This window comes from Acanthochromis polyacanthus, chromosome 4 (genome assembly GCF_021347895.1).
Source record: "Acanthochromis polyacanthus isolate Apoly-LR-REF ecotype Palm Island chromosome 4, KAUST_Apoly_ChrSc, whole genome shotgun sequence".
In the NCBI taxonomy this organism is placed as follows: Eukaryota; Metazoa; Chordata; class Actinopteri; family Pomacentridae; genus Acanthochromis; species Acanthochromis polyacanthus.
In genome coordinates, this window is record NC_067116.1 from 25,789,560 (window position 1) to 25,808,831 (window position 19,272).

The 19,272-nt window shown below is 38.4% G+C and overlaps 2 protein-coding genes across 2 annotated transcripts; one reads left to right on the forward strand and one right to left on the reverse strand.

Annotated features, from left to right (window-relative positions):
• Positions 1 to 9,684: 9,684 nt before the first annotated feature.
• On the reverse strand, positions 9,685 to 14,218 carry dynlt2b (dynein light chain Tctex-type 2B). The gene is made up of 5 exons (XM_022216553.2): positions 14,068 to 14,218; positions 12,151 to 12,284; positions 11,486 to 11,555; positions 10,938 to 11,001; positions 9,685 to 10,849 (listed from the first exon to the last, which is right to left on the reverse strand). The coding sequence occupies exons 1-5, from the start codon at positions 14,112 to 14,114 to the stop codon at positions 10,802 to 10,804; spliced, it is 363 nt and encodes a 120-aa protein (XP_022072245.1). The 5' UTR covers positions 14,115 to 14,218; the 3' UTR covers positions 9,685 to 10,801.
• A 1,836-nt stretch (positions 14,219 to 16,054) lies between these two features.
• LOC110967039 (receptor-transporting protein 3-like) lies at positions 16,055 to 18,381 on the forward strand. Its single transcript, XM_022216550.2, has 2 exons — positions 16,055 to 16,386; positions 17,694 to 18,381. The coding sequence occupies exons 1-2, from the start codon at positions 16,238 to 16,240 to the stop codon at positions 18,022 to 18,024; spliced, it is 480 nt and encodes a 159-aa protein (XP_022072242.1). The 5' UTR covers positions 16,055 to 16,237; the 3' UTR covers positions 18,025 to 18,381.
• Positions 18,382 to 19,272: the final 891 nt, after the last annotated feature.

The following is a 19,272-nucleotide window of genomic DNA, read 5'->3' on the forward strand; positions in this document are numbered from 1 at the left end:
GATGACAAGAAAACACTTCTCTGTAAGTCAATTATATCTTTTTTGTGTTCTCAGTGCAGCAGTTTCATTATTTTTGCCAGATATTTAGTGCAAGTTGTGCTTCATACCTTTATAGGATACATCTAAATCATTATTTAAATGCAGAACAAAAACAAGTTGATCAAGAGTGCTGTGTTGACTAGTTCAAGGACAAGAACATCATCAGAACAGGAGAAAAAGATAGTGAGGCTTTTAGCTAAAGATGCATGAAATCTGTGGTTCTTGTGTTGTGGCTCGAACTGCATTTTTGTTTTTTAAGATATTCAGAGTGTCAAATATAATGGCCATGAGGAAGAGCACGAGGAAAAGTTCCTTTCACGCCTCAGCCACAACTGTCCATGAAGGACTTGTGATAACTGCACACTACAGCGGCTGTACAATACAATGTGAAGAGCATGCTTTGAAAAAACAAATACTAAAAGAAATGCACTTCCTTCAAAGGGTCCTTGTGTTGTACAACCACTAAAACGAGAGCGACGCTTTGAGATGAGTTAATAAAAATGTTAATATCTGCATCACCTCAGTAATTCCCGAGTTAGAGAAACTTGCATCTGCTAGCATGAGCACCACAGGGTGTCCTCAACTCAAATGGCACGGTAGTTAGCCGGTAACACAACAAATATGATAGCAAATCATGTAATGATGATGCACACACTGAAAGCCAAAGTCTGCAAACTCAGCATCATTTCAGATGCTGTTAATGCATTCATAATAAAGCAATTTGCATTGCATTACTACTTTTATTGTTAGACCATGGAAAGCACAATAGCTGATCTCATCAGAATGCACTTTCTTCAGGGATGCAATAAGTATTCATGAGAGGATGACATAACATTTATATTATTTTCTTTTCACTCTTTTGACACGACAAAACAACCTATAACCGTCACTGTGTGTCATGCATTTAGCTTAGTTCTTCACAAAAAATTAATTTACAACGTTTGAAAAGGTAAAAACCCTGAGTACCAATGCAGGTTTAGCATAATGCTTGTTGGAACATCAGCCACACTAGCTGCTAAGTTTGTGTCCTTGATGCAATATAGTAAACACCAGCTTACTAAATGCTTCACATTTGCAAATATTTTACAAAGACCCCAGCCAAATGCATTATTTTTTTAGGTCAAAAGCATCCATGCCTCACTGAGCTATCAGCAGTGGCACACAGATGTCTGCATTCAATCAAATGAATGCAAATCTTCAAAAGGGGTTGCTGCCCTGAAAAATAGTCAAAGATTCAGGTTCATGAATTGAGAAACACCTTTCTATGAATCTTAATATTTCTTTGAAGCAAAAAAGGTGGGCAACTCACAATAACACTGAGGAAAAAAGGAGTACAACCTGTACAACCGTGATTATGAAAAGCATTCACCTCCTGTGGAAGTTTTTCCCTTTAAATTGTTTGCCCACATTGAAGTAGAGTGAATAGAATTTGGCATTTTGGAACAAGCTGTCAGGCTGCACGGTGATCATGAGTAACCAGCTGTTTTAACTATGACCACAAATTCTCCGTTAGATTAAGATCTGGGCTCTGACTTGGCCGCTTCAGAACATTCACACTGTTGTCTTTAAACCATTTCTGTGTTGTGTTGACTGTTTGCTTGAAGTCATTGTCTTGCTGGAAAACCAATCTTCTCAGAAGTCGCAGTTCTCTTGTAGACTGCATCAAGTCAACGTCCAGGATTTCCCTCTACTTTGCTGCTTTCATTTCACCTTCTTACAAGCCTTCCTGGGCCTGCTGCTGAGAAACACACATGCTAAATGATGCTGCCACCACCATGCTTCACAGTGGGTGTTCTCGTCAGACCAAAGCATCTTCTTCAAGCTGAATTCAGAGTCCCCCGCATGCTTTCTGGCGAACTGCCGAGCTTTTTCCAACAGTGGCTTTCTCTGTCACACTCCCATAAAGCTTTGAATGGTGAAAAGAAGGAAACAGTTCTTGTATGCACAGTATCTCCCATCTCAGCCGCTAATGCTACTAACTGTGAGTCATAGATGTCATGGTGACCTCAGTCTCTCATGTTGTTCTTGCAGGGACATTATTTGAGAACAGTCTGCTCAAGATGGATTTACTAAGCGCCATATTTCTTCCGTTTCCCAATGGCAGATTTTTTGTATCCTTTCTCAGAATTACTGTATACTTTTCAATAAGCTTTTCACAGAGTTCCTTGGAGCCTTCCTTTGTCTGCATAAAGCATTTATAACCAGGGTCACTGCATCACCAATAAGTGGACGTCATACTTGTATCTCTATGCTACAACCACTTAAGACACATTTCTTGCACTCCAATTATCTCCAATTTAGTAACTCTTATTTCCACTTTTACATCAAAGTATGTGTTTGAAAATTCTTGTTTAAAAAAGGTCTTATTGTGTCGACCATAATTTCATGTTGAAAAGCAGTAAAAGGGAAAACCGTCCAGAGGAGGTGACTACTTTTTATAGGCGCTGTAAATGTAGACAGCAACAGATTACTCTGACAAACATGAGCCAAAAAAAACTAAATAAGATAATGCTGTCATATTGGAATAAGTCCCAATTTGGCAAATAACTTTATAAGGTTTCCTATTGGCAAAGTGAACATTTTATGTAGCCAGGAGAAAAGCTCTTTAAATGGCGATAAGAGAAATAATGGTTTTGATCGTGCTCTGATGTTCAGTTTTCTGGGCCACAGAATGGGTTGTTACCAAGGAGTCCAACAGGGTCCTGTGAAAGTAAAGTGACACTCTGGTGCCATAGAGGCGATTGTAAGGTAATAAATGTAAAAGCAAACATTACAGAACCATGAAATTACCATGCCTGTTCATTTTTAAGCAGCTAATCCATTAAATTAATATAGTTATGGTGGGCTGCAATGAATATTCCTTTCAATGTAATTTAGCCTCCCATTTATGCACACATTTAGCCTTAAGTGTTTCCTGCCTAAGCAGATCCAGATTATGTTCTGAAGGGCAGGTATTCACAGGCATCTGTTGGCTTTAAGCCGAAAAAACGATTAAGGCTCAGGAGACGAGAGTTTACTCAGAAAAACCAATAGACACTCTTAATAACTGTGCAGACCTATGGGAATAAGGCAACACACGACTGATGGTGGAAGACTCATTTAACACACAAAGAATGAATAAGGAAAGCAGATATGTTTCTATATTTTACTAAACAATTGGTAAACAAACATTTTATCGTTTTCTACAAGTATATATTGCAATTAATTAGTTAGAATGAATTTCATGTCATATATGGCAGCACTTTCTACCAAGAAGGTCATGTTTTTCCTGAGCACATAATCATTTTTTTCTCATCTAAGCTTGTACAGTGTTTGGATTTCCTCCAAGGAGCAGGTGAGATGGAAGACACAGTAGGAGGGCAGCTCAAGTGCAAAGATGCCTTTGATTTCATTTTAACCTCTTCAGATTCTGTGCTACTGCTTCAAAGCGAGGACAACTCATTACCAGAAGAAGCTTGATCATCCATTTTGTGATGTCCTCTACCTTGTGAGCCACTGTTCCAGTTCTTAAAGGATTAAGCTGTGGTTATCCTATATCTCTGTGGTAAACATATTCCATGAAAACACACAAAAAAACAACAGTGTCTTCGTCCTTTTCCTCCTGTGGCTCTCAGCCCAAAGCCTTTTCATCACCACCGATGATGTAAATCTTTAACAACCGGTCACAAGTAAAGATACATTTTTAACAAAATATCTAAATAATTTATTGAAACAGTAGGACACAGATGTTCAAATATTGTTGAAACAGGAATAAATAAAGTATCTGTTGGAGGCTATTTTCAGCTGTGGATTTAGTGAGCAACATACAGTATGTGGGGCTGAATCAAACACACTACAGTGTCCTTGTAGATTGTAATAAAGAAGATTTCAAATAATTCAACTTTGCTCTTTTAATGAGAATTTCAGGGTTGAGAAAATAGATCCATGCATTTAAAAAAAAACACATTAAAAATCGCAAACCTCATTCTTAAAACTTCTTTTTTTTTAACCCAGACTCAAAATAGGTGAATGTACTGAGTGGAAATGTTCTAGCTAAATACTGCAACTTGGTTGTCAGGAACATCTTGCCATGATATATTTACTGGAGTTGGTCTACACGCTGTGAAAAAGATGATTTTTGTGAAGGCAATAATTTTAGATTTAGTTTATAAAACAAAATCCACTCAAGGTAAAGCATCTTATCTATAAAAGTTATTTAAATCCAGTCCATCACAAGACCTCCAGGTGTACCAACAGCATCAGTCACCATAACATTGCTTCCTAAACAACACACAGCAGAAGGGGACAGCAGAGTATAATGGAGGGTATGCTGAAGCCCCCTCAATTATTGCCCCCTGACAGGCAAACACCCAACAGGCTGCATCTGTCATTGTGCATTCAGATAGAAAAACAACATCAAAAGCACTGTTGAAATTGTAAAGAGCTTCTGTGCAACAGACTGCACAAACAGATTCAGAAAGAATCTAAGTATTGAAATATGTTCAGATGAGTGTTTTTTTTTACAGACTGCTGACAGAGAAGAGAAGCAATGCGCTGCAATATGTTCTACAGGGTTACATGAAGCGATCGAACAAACCTAAATTTGTTAAAGCTATTGCACTCAACTATATTTTGCCAGTTCACATCAGTCTCAGTACCTGTTTTCTGCAAATGCTGCTTTTGTATTTGTGTGTTTTCATAATCAATATAAATAGCAGTAAACAACAAATTTTTTTTAGTAATAAGACAAAAATAAACAACCTGAAAAAAACTTTCCTCTGACATTTTATAGTGTGTCATCAAAACACAGCATTAAATCTTTTAATTATTTCTGTTCTTGTCTTTGTTGTGTCTCTGAGCAGATGATCCAAATGCCAATGCAATCTAGAAAATCGAGAGGAGTGTTTCATTTCTTTGCAATCACCATTTCATCTGACAGGATAAAGTAGGGTGTTTGCTACTGTGATTCGTATCAGCAATCAGAGGGTTGTTGGTGGTGAAATTCATTCATATTTGTTGCTGACAAATGTTCAGGTATCACGAGGAATTCTCCAATAGCTAAAGTGATATACACTCAACAAAAATATAAACGCAACGCTTTTGTTTTTGCTCCCATTTTTTATGAGATGAACTCAGTGATCTAAAACTTTTTCCACACACACAATATCACCATTTCTCTCAAATATTGTTCACAAATCTGTCTAAATCTGTGATAGTGAGCACTTCTCCTTTGCTGAGATAATCCATCCCACCTCACAGGTGTGTCATATCAAGATGCTGATTAGACACCATGATTAGTGCACCCCCAATAAAACAAAACTGCACATTTCAGAGTGGCCTTTTATTGTGGGCAGTCTAAGGCACACCTGTGCACTAATCATGGTGTCTAATCAGCATCTTGATATGGCACACCTGTGAGGTGGATGGATTATCTCAGCAAAGGAGAAGTGCTCACTGTAACAGATTTAGACAGCTATGTAAATATTCTGAATTAAAAAGTCCCCCCCAAAAATACATTTTCTCTAATAAAGACTAGAAAATGTATTTCAATTATGGAAAATTACTGCATTTTTGTGAGATGGTCATTTTTCATGACTCTATAGTAGTTTTAGCAACCCAGCTGCATGAATATTGCATTTTTTGCTGTTGCTTTACAGTTTATGCTGTGTTTTTTTTACAGTGCACCACCCAATAAAAGCTGTATTCACGTACTTTGATTTCTGTCAACAGAATATAAAAGCTACATAACCATCACTACCATTACAATTCTACAATTCTACAATTTCATTTAGCAGACGCTTTTGTCCAAAGCGACGTACAACACAAGCAAGAATTCAGACATAAGCAAAAACCTGTAGTAAGTGCAAAAAGTGCTTCAAGAGCGATTGGTCAAAGGTGTTGCCATCAAGTTGCAGGAGAATTGCCAACCACCAATCTTTGTCAGCGCTAAATAAATGCTGGGTTTTGGACCACCTGACTTATTCTACCCCTAAGGTGGAGTCAGATTAAGTGCCTAGTGCCATTACCTACTATCCAAGTAGTATAGAGTAGTTTGGACAACATATGTATCATATAGATGGCAAGAAGCCTTAAGGTCTATTTTTTCTTTCTCACTGCCTGCACCTCAAGCACTGCAATAGGATTTATTTGGCAAAAGGGTGAACCCTCAAACTTGTTCAAACGTTGAAACTACAAAGACTGAGATGTATTTAAAGACACTGTAGCGAATATAAAATAGGAATAATACATTTCAGTCTGAGACCTTATGCAGAATAGCGAAAAAGCCTTTACTATAATTTTGTTTGATTAAATTAAGCAGAAAAACTTCCATCCATTACCCTTCACATGAAACCGAGATGAGATGACATGACTGATTTAGGAAAATCTTGGGGATGTGGTTTTGCAGCAATGGATAATGTTTATATGAAACTACCAGCGGTTATTGCTAAATTAAAAATAGCAGCAAATGTAACCACTGATTTAATCTTTGAGAGGAAATTGCCAACATCCAATCATCTGGAATATGTTCGACCACCTTCAAGTTCATTCACAACTCAGCGGTGCTTCGCAGCAAGAAATAGAGCAGCAAAACCAACTGTAGCATATACATGCAATCAAAGTGTGAGTCATTTCACTAATTGATTCAGCTAAGCTTGATCACGTCAACTACTCACTTCTGTCTCATTAGTCTTCACGTATATTCTCAAAAGACTTTCGTTTTCCACCTTGGGGCCAGTTTTCTGACATCAACGAAAGGGGTCTGCGATTATTTACTAAAACAAGAATATGTATAAGTGAAAGAGACCTCCTGTCTAATTGAAGACACGTCTCTGTTGTTTCATGAACAAATTAGGGATAAAGAGTTGGCAAGCTGACAGATAACCAGCAACAGCAGCAGCTATTGTTTGTAATGGGAACGTCGGTCGTGTGAATGTAATATTTGAGTTTATAATCTCTTCAATTTGCACATTTTCAACTGAGACGTGTTTCGATTAAAAACAACAAAACTGATGAATTATTATGGAAATACAGTGGGGAAACTAATGCTGACACGTGGCATAATAGGCATGTGACTTTACATTTAACTTCTACTGAAGTTTTCACTTAAAAAAAATGCATGGAGCCATAAGAAAGCCATAACATTCCTCAATTTAAAACAATGAATAACATAAACACCTTATTTTAACCCTCATCAGTACACGTGGCAAAACCTAGTAATCTAAACGCTTTGGGTCCAGCTGGACCCCAGTTGTACTTCATCATTTCTGTACCTGTCCATATCCTCTCAATATATATTTTCTTAAAACGTGTTTCGTCTGTAGATACAAATATGAAAGAAACTATGAAACTTGGGTGACTTCTGATGTTTTCATTCAGGAGTAAATGAAATGAGAATAACACAATATTTTGACTATTTTCATACTTTTGTGATTTTTGGTGCAGAATCATATGCAGGAAATGGAATTAACATGTCCCATTATAGCTGTGATGGTACAAAGTAAGGAGACATTAATCATTCGTAGTAGAATAGCACAAATATGATCCTTTTAATTAAAACTGCCCTCTTTGCCACTGGGGTCCAGGTGTGAGTGTGAGTATATTTGTCCTGTTTTAAGTTACTGTATTGTTTTTAAGTTGTTCTCTTGTTTTTCCCTGTGAAGCTCTTGAGTCACCCTTTGGCCTGTTCTAAAGGGCTATAGAAATAAACTTTGATTGCCATAGTTCAGATGATTACTATTAATGATTGCTGCAATGTATTGCTTACAATAGTTAGTCTAAGAACTCCTGAACTGAAATGAAACACAATGCAACTGAACTGCATGGACCCCAGGTGTACATGCTTGACCTGTAACCACACCAACCCATCACACTCGCTTCTTCTACAATGTCGTTTTTTGTGCATTTGGATGACGTTTTTTTGTTTTTTATTATTTCTGTCTTCCTTTCAGCTCTGTGACCTTTCTCACATGTACGGTACTACTTGGCTTTATTGTGCCAGCGGTCTCAGCCAAGAGCATGACTGCAAGGGAACACAGAATTGTGTTAGTGGAGGCAGAATGTGTGCCTACATCAGCTAATGGGCTATCAGTGGCAAACAGAGTTTCCGAATCAATCTGACTGGAACTCGAGAGGTAACGGATTGCACAGAGAGACAGAGACACTTTCTGGAAAAAGGCTTGATGAGAGAGGAGCCAGTTGAGCAGTCAGGTCAAGGAACTAAAGCAAGCTTTTGAAATAGATTTTTAGGACTTTCGGCAGGTAACTGCTTCCTCCATCATAAACACTCTGTAAGCAACACAGCAAGGTCCCCAAAAAGGTACCAAGATGAGGGTTTATACTAGGGACTGACCATTTTTTTCTGGGTTGATGCCAATTATTGGTAATCAAGAACAATATTTTGAGCCAATGTATATTAGATGTAATATTTTAACAGCATGGGATAGCAGAGAACTTGTCATTCATAACTAGGTTTTGTCATTAATAAGAATGACCATAAGTAAATTTGTAATATAGAAACAGGACTTACTAAATCAGGATGCTCTCCACTGAAATCAGTTTGTCTCCTGCAGTTGTGTCTGCTGGTCTTCTCGATTTTCTTGATCTTTCATTGTTCTATCACTTTATGGCCAACTAAAGTTCATATCTTATTGTTGTTGTTTTACAGACTCTTTCTCAGGGTAATAATTTGTGGCTGCCTTCTAACTTAACAGCAAGCCGCAGGCACAGCTTTAGCCACTGTGTGAGAGGAGCTAATTTCTTGGTTTGTGGTAACGGCTTGCGTTACTTGTTCAGTTTTTTGAAGTTTTTCGTTTGAGACACATTTCTGAGACCACAGATTGACAACAGACAGAGAGAGGCGGATGCATGAGACCTGAAATAACGCATTTCATTGATCAATAATCGGACAATAAAAATACTGATACCGATAATTGGAAAAATGCTAAATATTGGCCACAATAATCAGGCATTCCTAGGCCCAGGTCTATCCATAGTTTATTATTTGGAAAATGCAGTATCTGTCACTACAGACTAAAAGTCTGTACTATCATCATTTGAAATGTTTTGACATGTTATGACTCAGACCTACATTAGAGTCCCAACTAATGGACCAACTTTCATTTATTTATTCATTCATTGTGACAATTGAGCTCATTATTATAGATGTTTGACTTTCACCAGCCACTTGCTGACACAGCTACGTCATGCTGGGTACGCATGTCTGCATTTTATGATTCATCCAGAAGTTATCAGTCTTCTTTTTTATGCCAGGCACAGTTTCCCCAGCATGTTATGACTACAGTGGCAGTGTTAAAAATACACAGAAAGAGAAATCCAGTCTGGGTCCCTATAGGTGGCATCATATTTGATTCAAATGGTTTTGTGACAGGTGACCAAATAAATACAGCCTGAAATCTCGAATTTAACGAAAACAACGCATTTCTGTATGTTAGATATGTGGAGAGAGACAACATTATGTTTCAACAGCTTACTTTTTGAAAATGTGAAATTTGGACCACTTGACTAACTGCTGTTAAAGTGTTTTTTTCTGGTTCATTTAATGGGTTTTCAAAGGTGAAAGTGAAGTACTGCACACAGCAGTGCTCAGTGCTTCTATCCTACTAACCCAGCAGGTCTGCAAGATACACAATAAATTGTTCCCAGAAATATCTGCAGGGATATTTTTATTCTGCTGCCTGTTCAAAGTTGTGACTTTGTGCGATTTATTTTATCTTGTACAACCTAAGAAAAAGAGAGAAAGTTGACATTTCCACAGATGAAAGTCAGCTGCCGTCATCTCACAAATATTTAGACTATCACACATACAAAAGGCTTTTCAACAACTTTGAGGCTGAGGTGAAGAAAGTGCTAAATTGTTTTACTCAAGTAAAAGTAATTACAATGGTAAAATTGTACTACAGAAAAGTAATATTATTTGTGTAAAAAGACAAATAGAAAACAAATTATATAAAATAAAGTGATTTTTTTTTGTGTGTAAAAGTGACCTATTTCCTTTTTTATTCTGTGGCAGATATGTTATCCAATAAAAGCATCATTATAATAGAATTTCAACTGACTGCCAGGCTAGTGGGTCGCTGTATCATGTTAAATTCAGAATAGAAATGGTAACAGTAAAAAATTAATTACTTTAGCTCCTTTAGGTGGACTTAACCACTTACAAAGCAAAAAGTTATATTAAACTTATTTTCCATTTATATTCCTACACAGCACAATCTCTATCAGATCTGAGATCAAACATAGCATTCAATGAAGTAGAATCATAGTGTTTCTCTGTAATGTCCTTTCCCAACACATAGTTCCTTTCTTTTTCTTTATTTGTTTTTTACTCTGTAACTAAGGTGCCCTACATTGTAGTGGGATAAATCACCCTCAAAATAAGCACAGTTAAGCTGAAATAGAATTACCGGTTTTAAAAAATACTCAAAAACTAGGAATACAAAAATATTCACTTCAATACAACAGCCAGAGTAATTGTAACTCCTTACTTCCATCCCTGAGGACTGATTCAGTGACATTTCATGACTTGAAACTGTCAAAATTTGCTACAAAAGCAGCGTCAGTCTTTAGAAATCCTCTTGCCAGAAAATCCCAGGTAGGTCCCTCATTACATCAGCAGTGGAATCCATCACTTCTCTACTGGTGGTATGTGTGGTGACCTCAAGATGCAGTAATTACATACAATATTAGTTCAGAAAACCTTGGAGCTGAATTGCTGACCGTGAGCCGGGTCTTCATCTGGAAGAACTTCCTGTCATCTGTTTCCTCAGTAGTAGTAGATTCCAAAAACTGCTACCACACAGAACAAGCTGTCCTATGGAGGAGAAACACAGCTAACTGAATTAGGGTTATTGATACGTCTGCCTCATTCTCATCGCTTCTGATTACTTTTGAATACTCACATTAATGAAAACATCTTCTGCACAGCTGTCTGTGTCAGCATCCCACAAACACCTGCAAGACATCCTGGAAAAACAGAAAAAGAGTCGGAGCTGAGAGAGTCTCGAATGTCATCAACACAATTTCCTGGCAAGTTATAGATATGTTGTTCATCTCGTCTTATGTACTTGTGACAAGCATAATATTACAAATACCAGCCAATATAAGCCAATCAACTAAAATACTACTACCAAACTAGTTATCATTACTGCTTGTACTACTCTCTTGACAAAAATATGTTTAAATTGCTGTAATAAATAATTTCACAGAAGTCACAGAAACGGTGCTGCAGCTGTTTTCAACATTCACTGACTGCACAACCAAATCCTGCAATTTTCTTCAGTTTATTGCCCATCACTGAAGATGAAGAGCCAGTTTTTCCGTATCTGGCAGTCTTCTCAGTCTGTTTATTCAACGGTACAAGAAATGTTGGTCCGCTTCTATATTAAAGCAGTTTTACAAAGTGCTGCAAAGATATTTTCGCATCTACCGGTACTAAATGATAACTTACTTGACTCCCTGTCCCCGCTGTTCTCCAATGACCACCTGCACGACAAGCTTATATCTATCAAATCCAGCATCTGTTCACAAAGAGACAAAACAAACTGTACAAAAGCAAAGCAGAAGTGGACAAAAACAAGCCAGATTTATGATGTAAAATTCATGTACGTTCATAATTTTTGTAACAGAACATACTTTAGTAGGAGTTATTTCACTGCTGCTTATATGGGTGTCAGGACAAAATAGTATGTTTATGCTGTTGCAGCTTTATTCCTCTGACATCCTTTTTACTCAGCTCACATTGCTCTTGTTTCCATTTCTAAGCGAATCAACCTCTGGTGTCATACTGTCAGCAACATCAGTCAAAAGCTTAAGTGGTAGTATATCTTTAGTTGACACTTTGATTCTGCTGATAGAGCATTCTGTTTGATGTCTATTGAGCCAACAGAACACTGTGCTGAGCCAGCTGTTGTGTCGTCATTTCACTGGTGTGTTGAATATTAAATTAAACTATCAAGCATCACAACTGCACATGACACCTCTTCGGTTTCCTCACTGCTACTTAAATAGGTTTTAAGATGATCAGGATTTCTCTTAAGTTATCAGCTCGAACAACAATTTAAATTTACAACAATATTTTGACTGGATTGGAAAAAATGAGAATGCATTGCTCACTCTTTACTTTGTCTTTAATGCAGTCTGCCAGCGAACGGGAGAGCTCTGGGACTTCCTCCGGGTCGTACCGCAACCCAGACAGTCGCTCCCTCACAATTTCACGAACACACTCCTTCACAATTGCCGGCTTAAACCTAGAAGATTTAACAGTGAACAAGAAAGGAGGAAAATGAAAGTCGCAGGCTAATGGGGGTGGGCAAAAATCAACAGACTGGCTTTCCGAAGGCGTAGAACTCTCTCTGGTGTAATGACTGTTGCAAAGATTTTGAACAATGGCCCACATGTGTGTATCAGGCATAAAATTATGACCACCTGCCTAATATTGTGCTGGTCCCTTTTATGCTGCTAAAACTCCTCTGACCCAGTGGGGCATGGACACAGGACGTCTGAGGATGTCTTGTTGCACCAGTGAATTCAGTGGGTCCTATGGGTGCAGGATGGGACCCACCTAGATCAGGCTTATCCTGGCATATTGGATGCTCAATAAGATTTAGATCTGAGGAGTGTGGAACACAGGTGAACACTTTAGCTCTGTCGGGTTCCCCAGGCCACTCTTGAGCAGTTTTTGTGGTGTGTCAGGGTGCAGTGTCCTGCTGAGAATGGCAACTGGCATCAAGGACTGCTGTTGCAAGGGGGCGTAGGGGGTTAGGAGGTTGCTTGACATACAATGTTTAGATGGGTGGTACATGTCAAACATCCACATGTATATGAGGACTAAAGGTTTCCCAGCAGAACATTATATTATCACAAGATGATCAATGTTATTCACCTCATCTGTCAGTGGTCATAATGTTGTGGCTGATTGGTGTGTGTATGTATACATGTACCTCTGCTAAAACTGAAAAATATTGGAACTTGAGTGTATCTACCTGTATAATTTCAGATTATTTAAATCATTATTGAATCTGATTAGTGAACCCTGCCAACACGAGTTCAAATCACAAGCATTTGAGTCTTTTCCTCTCATAAGATGTGCCTGTATCAGGAGCCTGTTCACAGAAGCGACTTCACTTAGTTTCTCGGATCAGCTGCTCAGTGAAAACCTGAACAGGTTTGTTTCAGTCCATGTCCCAGGACTGAGAGGTTTCATTTAGCAAAGTAATCTACATAATCTAGAAAACAGCCAGCTGGGACATGGGATAGTTTTCCTTATGCAACTACAATGAAATCACTTGGATAATCACATTTGTTTGCTAAATGTCAACACACATGTTGGTTTGCTGTGTGTTGCAGTACATTTATCATACTGTCATACTCTTTTTTTTTTCTAACTTCTTCATACTTGAGTTTAATCTTACACAGTATAGCATATTTTACTTGAGTGTGTGAGCAGACCACATTAATTTAATTTTTGAATCCTGGTCAACAGTGTAGCATACTTGTAGATCCTCGAGCTTTAGCAAGCATTATCACAAGTTAACTAGTGGCCATTTGGCTCTAACTAGTTAATTTGTGTTTTTAACTTGTAAGCTGAACCTATATTTGACTAGCTAACATATTAGAGCTTTTAGGTAACTACTAAGACTTTCAGCTAGTTTACTAGTTTATTCCAAAGGGCCACTTATGCTTCAAAAAGCAAACTAGTTGAGACTTTCTTGCTAGTAGTTCACTACCCAGGTTTACTAGTAAGACTTATGCTAAAACTGGTTGGTCAAAAGTGTCACTATAGTTTCTGAAAAAGGCGAATACTTAAAGTTGATGTTTACCTAGTACGGCATAATGTCGAACTAATGCGACCAAATTCCCAACAAATGCTGACAAATATCTAAATCCTGAAGAACAACGACGACCGATATCAAGGATATGGAATAAATGCTCGTACAACTTGACACGGGCTAGCTAACACGCTAGCTAACACGCTAAAGTTAGCTACGTTTCTCTTCTAGAAATGACATTTAACCAGCTTGACCAACTCACTTGTGCTGATGATTAGGTCGTATGAGGTATGTATTTGAGCTCTCCATGGCTTGTGTGTAAACTAACTCCAACAAAGAGCAAATAAAAGAGACTGACGGTTGCTAACAAGCTACACTTAGCGGAGGTTGAATCCGTTACCATAGCGACGTCTTTTCCCCCTTTCAAAATAAAAGCACGACTCATAGACGCCTTAGTTTTGACTTTGTGTTCCTCAAATATCAGTTCTTCACCCTGTGACAGACACATCTAAACCGTGTATCTCCAGTACATCACTTATCTCTTCCTACTCCATATGTATTTCTGTCCTTGTGTGGGATCGAAATAGCAACACCTTATCTGTATTCATACTCAAAAGTCTCAAAAGCAAATCCTTTATCACTGTGCTCTCCATCATCACTTTTAGCCCCTCCATTTCTTTCTTTTCACTCTGAGTCACAATGGACTGGTATCTGCAGGCTTGGTACTGAAAAAACATCCTATTCACAGAGGTCTTCATTATAATGTCTGAAGACCCTTTCAAATGTCAGAAAATCAGGACATGTGGCATTTGATTTCACTTCCCTAACAAAAGCAGAAAGGCTGCAACTAGAGAAAGTCAACATTACTTTGTGCCTTCAATGATCAGTCTCCATCTCTGAGAGCAGTAGAAACAGACACATTTACACCATTAAAGGTGGAAGCAATTTTATTTTAAATAAGAAAACTCAAAGAGAATGTGTGTTGCATTTTCTACACTGTACTGTTACTAGTTGCAGTAAATCTGTTATTTATTTATTTATTGCAGATATATGTTATCAGGTATTACATAGGAAAGCTTGAAATACATCCATAATGTTAAAAAAAAAGTTTTTTCCCATCCAAAATCTGCAGCAGCTTAACAGAGTGCCAAAATACATCAGCCAAAATAAGAACAAATCCAACAATTCTGTTTCAAATCTGTATTACAATAGTTTCTCATTTTAAATTCCAGATCAACTGGACTCATGTCCAAAAGCCAGAGGGGTAAACACTGTGTGCTCATTTTAATTGCTCCTCAGTTAGGAGACTGCAGGTGAGGAGAGAGCAACATCTACATGTCTGCTAACAATGAAGCTTATGTGAACACGAACGGACATGATGTCATTCATTACATTCTGTATTGATCATTATTATCTTCAGGCCATCAATGAAGTTACAAATTACAAACTGCAGTAATTGAATTCCCCCCTCAATACTGAACCTGCAAATGAGGTTAAATGAGCCATTAGCACATATTGTTTTTATTGGTTTATTGTAATGAGACAAACAAGCGTCTGTATGCATCGTTTTCCTGGAGCAGATTCAAAGTTTAAAAGTTCATTTTAGTCATTTTACGCGCCATCTACTTTTGTAGATCCTCCACTGAAAGAAGACTGTGGGTCAGAATAAAATGTAAACAGTGAAGGCAATCATGATATTTATACCATGTAATCAACTGTTGTATAGCTGCTTATGTGGAAACAGCGCTAACATGAAATCAGTTTAATCTTTGGTACGCATATTTCTCTATACTCTTTTATTTCTTGGCACAGAAGTTCATCTTGCTTTGTTTGTTGCTTAAATTGAGGTTTCATTACAACAAAAAGAGTCTCACATCTCTTTGTTACATGGGCTGTGCATGGACCAGACAATGTGCTATGTCAGATAAATGAAGCAGAAATGCTATAATATCCTACAGGAGGCTTTATTTTTGTTATTTTTTCACATGGGAAGTGTTAGTGAGCTGCTATCTTTAGGTCCTTCTGTTAGTTTGTTAAAGAAAGATATGTATTAATAAACAATGCAAATTAGCCCTGTGTTGAGTGTGTGCCCGATGAGCAAAAACTACAATTGTGTTCACTAAACACAGAACAGTCTGAACAAAAACACCAGTTTTAAGGGAGGACTGTGAGGCAGAAGAATACCAGCAGATGTCAGTGTTTCAATCAGCACTGCAAAAGTTTAGTTTCATTTCTCTTGAAGTCTCGGACCCACAAACTTGAAACCCAAGGAAAGCCTGTTTACACTTTTAAGTTTTGTTTTCCTCCCATCCTCTGCTGGCAAAGCCATGTCACAGCCTGAGCTGGATGAGTCTTTCTGACAAGCTGTTTGTAGATCAGCTGTGCAGTTGTGTTTCTTCTTCAGCCACCAGCACCTCAGGCAATTGGAAACCATGGCACCACCAGAGTGGATTCTTGAATTTCAGCGTAGAGCAAAGAATCTTAAAGAAGGACACTCTTGGAAATTGGAGTTTGATGAAAATATTGTTCCTGAGAAACCAAACTGGGGCTGGAAGCAGTACATCAGGAACACAAGTGCAAGGTCAGTATACGACTAGTGTTCATTGCTGCACTTAGGTTGTATATACTGAATGGTATAGGCTACAACAATATGAATATAAATGGACATTTACTGCTGTTGCCAAAATATCTTTTCATACTGTTCCACTGTGGGGACTGGCCTCCTTTTGTTGTTCATGTTAATGATGCATGATGGTTAATTTCATGTCCAAAACAGAAAAAAATGATGATTCATGAGGTTTCAGAACTGCAGAGAAAGAACTGTGGTGTCATTATGCAACCAGGGAATGGGTTCCATCTTACATTATTTCAACAATATTTAGCCTGATAGTCAGTTATTTTGCACAGCTTATGGACTTATAAACCTTTACTGAAAATGTGTTTTCATGTCCCACTTGAGGGCACAACTGAATCAAAGTTGGACAGATGAATCAGGATTGTAGGCAGACAGAGCCTCGATTACTGTAGCGGCACTTCACTGTGTGACTGTAATGCAGGTACAGGAAGTTCATTGTTTGGCCATTTTTATCAAGAAATTCATTTTGGAAATCCTGTATAAATCTGTAAATTCATAGTAAATCTGCAATAAAATCCTCATGTCTCAGAGGCATTTTTGAATATGAGGGTACTTCAAACACAGAAACAAGGGGCCTTACTGCTATTTTGTGGCATAACTCGAGACTATAAAGTCTTATATCACTCTCCACAAAAGCTCAAATGTTTGTCGTCAGTCCACACAGCACAGGCGTCTGATTTACCAGGAACTGCCTGACTCACTTGATCATGGCAAGAAGTCAGACGTTGCTCTCTTGGGTGAGTAAGATACACGGGGCAACAGTTCAAAGTCACATTTGGCGGCTTCTGCCACACCAGCTCAAAGCTTGCCTCTCCTTGCAACGAAATGAGAAAAACATTCAAATTTTTGTGGATAGTGATACATGGCTTTAGGGGGCACACTTACACTTCAAAATGGGAGTTATGCCTGAGAATTTTTTGATTCCATCTGTCAGAGGCTCACAGGTAGCTCATTAGCCCAAACATTTTTCTCTGCATTCTCTGTCAGTGTAAATGAGTTCCACACCTACACCACAGTAATGGCAGCAGCAACGGTCACCACAATACAGAATACTTGATTAGTTGACACTCTGGAATCTGGAGATTCCCATCCAACTTGTTTGGTTGTCATCTTGTGAAAGGGCCAGTTCAGAATTTCGTTTTATCTTTTAAAAAACATACGTGTAAATTCACATGGAAGTTATGCTATGATCAAATCTGATCTCTCTAGATTTTCCTTCATAGTTTCAAAATGTGCTGTTGGTCATTTTCAAGGTTCAGATGCAGCGAGTGTGGAAGAAGCTGGCCCTCCAACCGGGTGATGGTGGTCTTCCACATGTGCCTGACAGGTACGCAGGGCACCGTGAAGGTGAGGTGCATCCGTCAGAACTGCAAGAACTGCAGCGACGCCCCCATGGAGAAGCCCAGTGTCTCCCCTGACAACATTGTCATCCTCATGGAGAATCTGATGGAAAAAATTCGAATAAAGTGCTACCACGAAGACTTCGGTCAAAGGAACAGGCCTCCCAGAAGCCTCGATGTCAAAAGTCCCCATGAGCCCGCTCATTGTGAGGGCTGTTTTCTTGGCATCTGTACAAGGAACTGAACTTGTAATGCTTTTTGTTCGCCTTCTGTTGATTTATTACAATATTAATGCAGAAATGAGAGGTTTTGATGATGTTGTTTGCCTGAGATATATATACGTATAGATGAAATTAAGACTGCTCCTTCAGATTTTATTTCTTTTTCAGCTACAGTTAAATAATAGCTGGAGTTTTTCTGTTTATTTTCACTGTAAGTTTTCTTCTCATATTTTAAAGTGTTCAAAAGCCTGTCAGAAGCTTGCTTAAAAGAAAAAAATGTGCATCTACGAACACATAAAGGCTGTACACGGTATGAACTGGTCATATTTGTGGTTTGTGTGGATATATGCTTATTGCAAATAAATTACATCTAAATTTAATTTGTCTACTTTTGTGTGCAAATATGATACTGAGTGAGAGCATAAAAGCCTGCAAAAATCACTAAATTGAGCAGATCCATGTAATATACTGAAATATTAAATTTGAACACATGCAGGTAAGAATTTTGGAAATGTATGTAATGTCCATAGGTTTTCCATTAATTTCAATATAAATGTTATGTAAGCTGAAAAATAAGTTTGGCTGGCTGGTGGTTTGAGCTGAAACCAGAGGACACCTGTTTCTCAGACGGCACCCACTGTTCATTTGCCTGAGACCAGCAGGTGTGACACTGACGCAGCTGTGGTCAGTCCTCAGCGTCTCTAAGTCACACACTGAGGTGCATCACATTAACTGTGGGTGACGCTCGCTTTGTATGAAAACACCTACAGGGAAAGCAGCTGCCCTGCCTGGAGTTTTGCTTTTCCCACATCATTTGCCAGGGATTTGTCCACATCACGCCTCACTGAGTGGCATTCTGTATATCTGGCCCACGGAGGCTGAATGTGCAAGAGTGAGTTTGCCAGGTGAGTAGCAGGCATGCTGACTGTTCTGCTCCGACAGCTGAGGCAACATTTTTAAAACGATTATTTTGTGATCCTCAGTGGCTCACTGATACTGAAGAAACAGTTTCCTCAGGAGCTTCAGTTTCACCATCATGGCATCAGAGGATCCAACACTCAAGGTAAAGTGTCCTCTTCTGGTACAGAAGTGATCAAGTGTTATTCCCAAGACTAAATGCAGCATGAGGTATAGAAAGTTCTCTCTGTAACTCTTAAATTATTCATCAATCTGAATGATTTTATTTTAATTCTAGTGGATCCCTCTGTCAGTCAAGCCCACCTTGGTTGTGTTCATTATTTTCATGCCAGGTAAGATGCTGGGTAAGAACA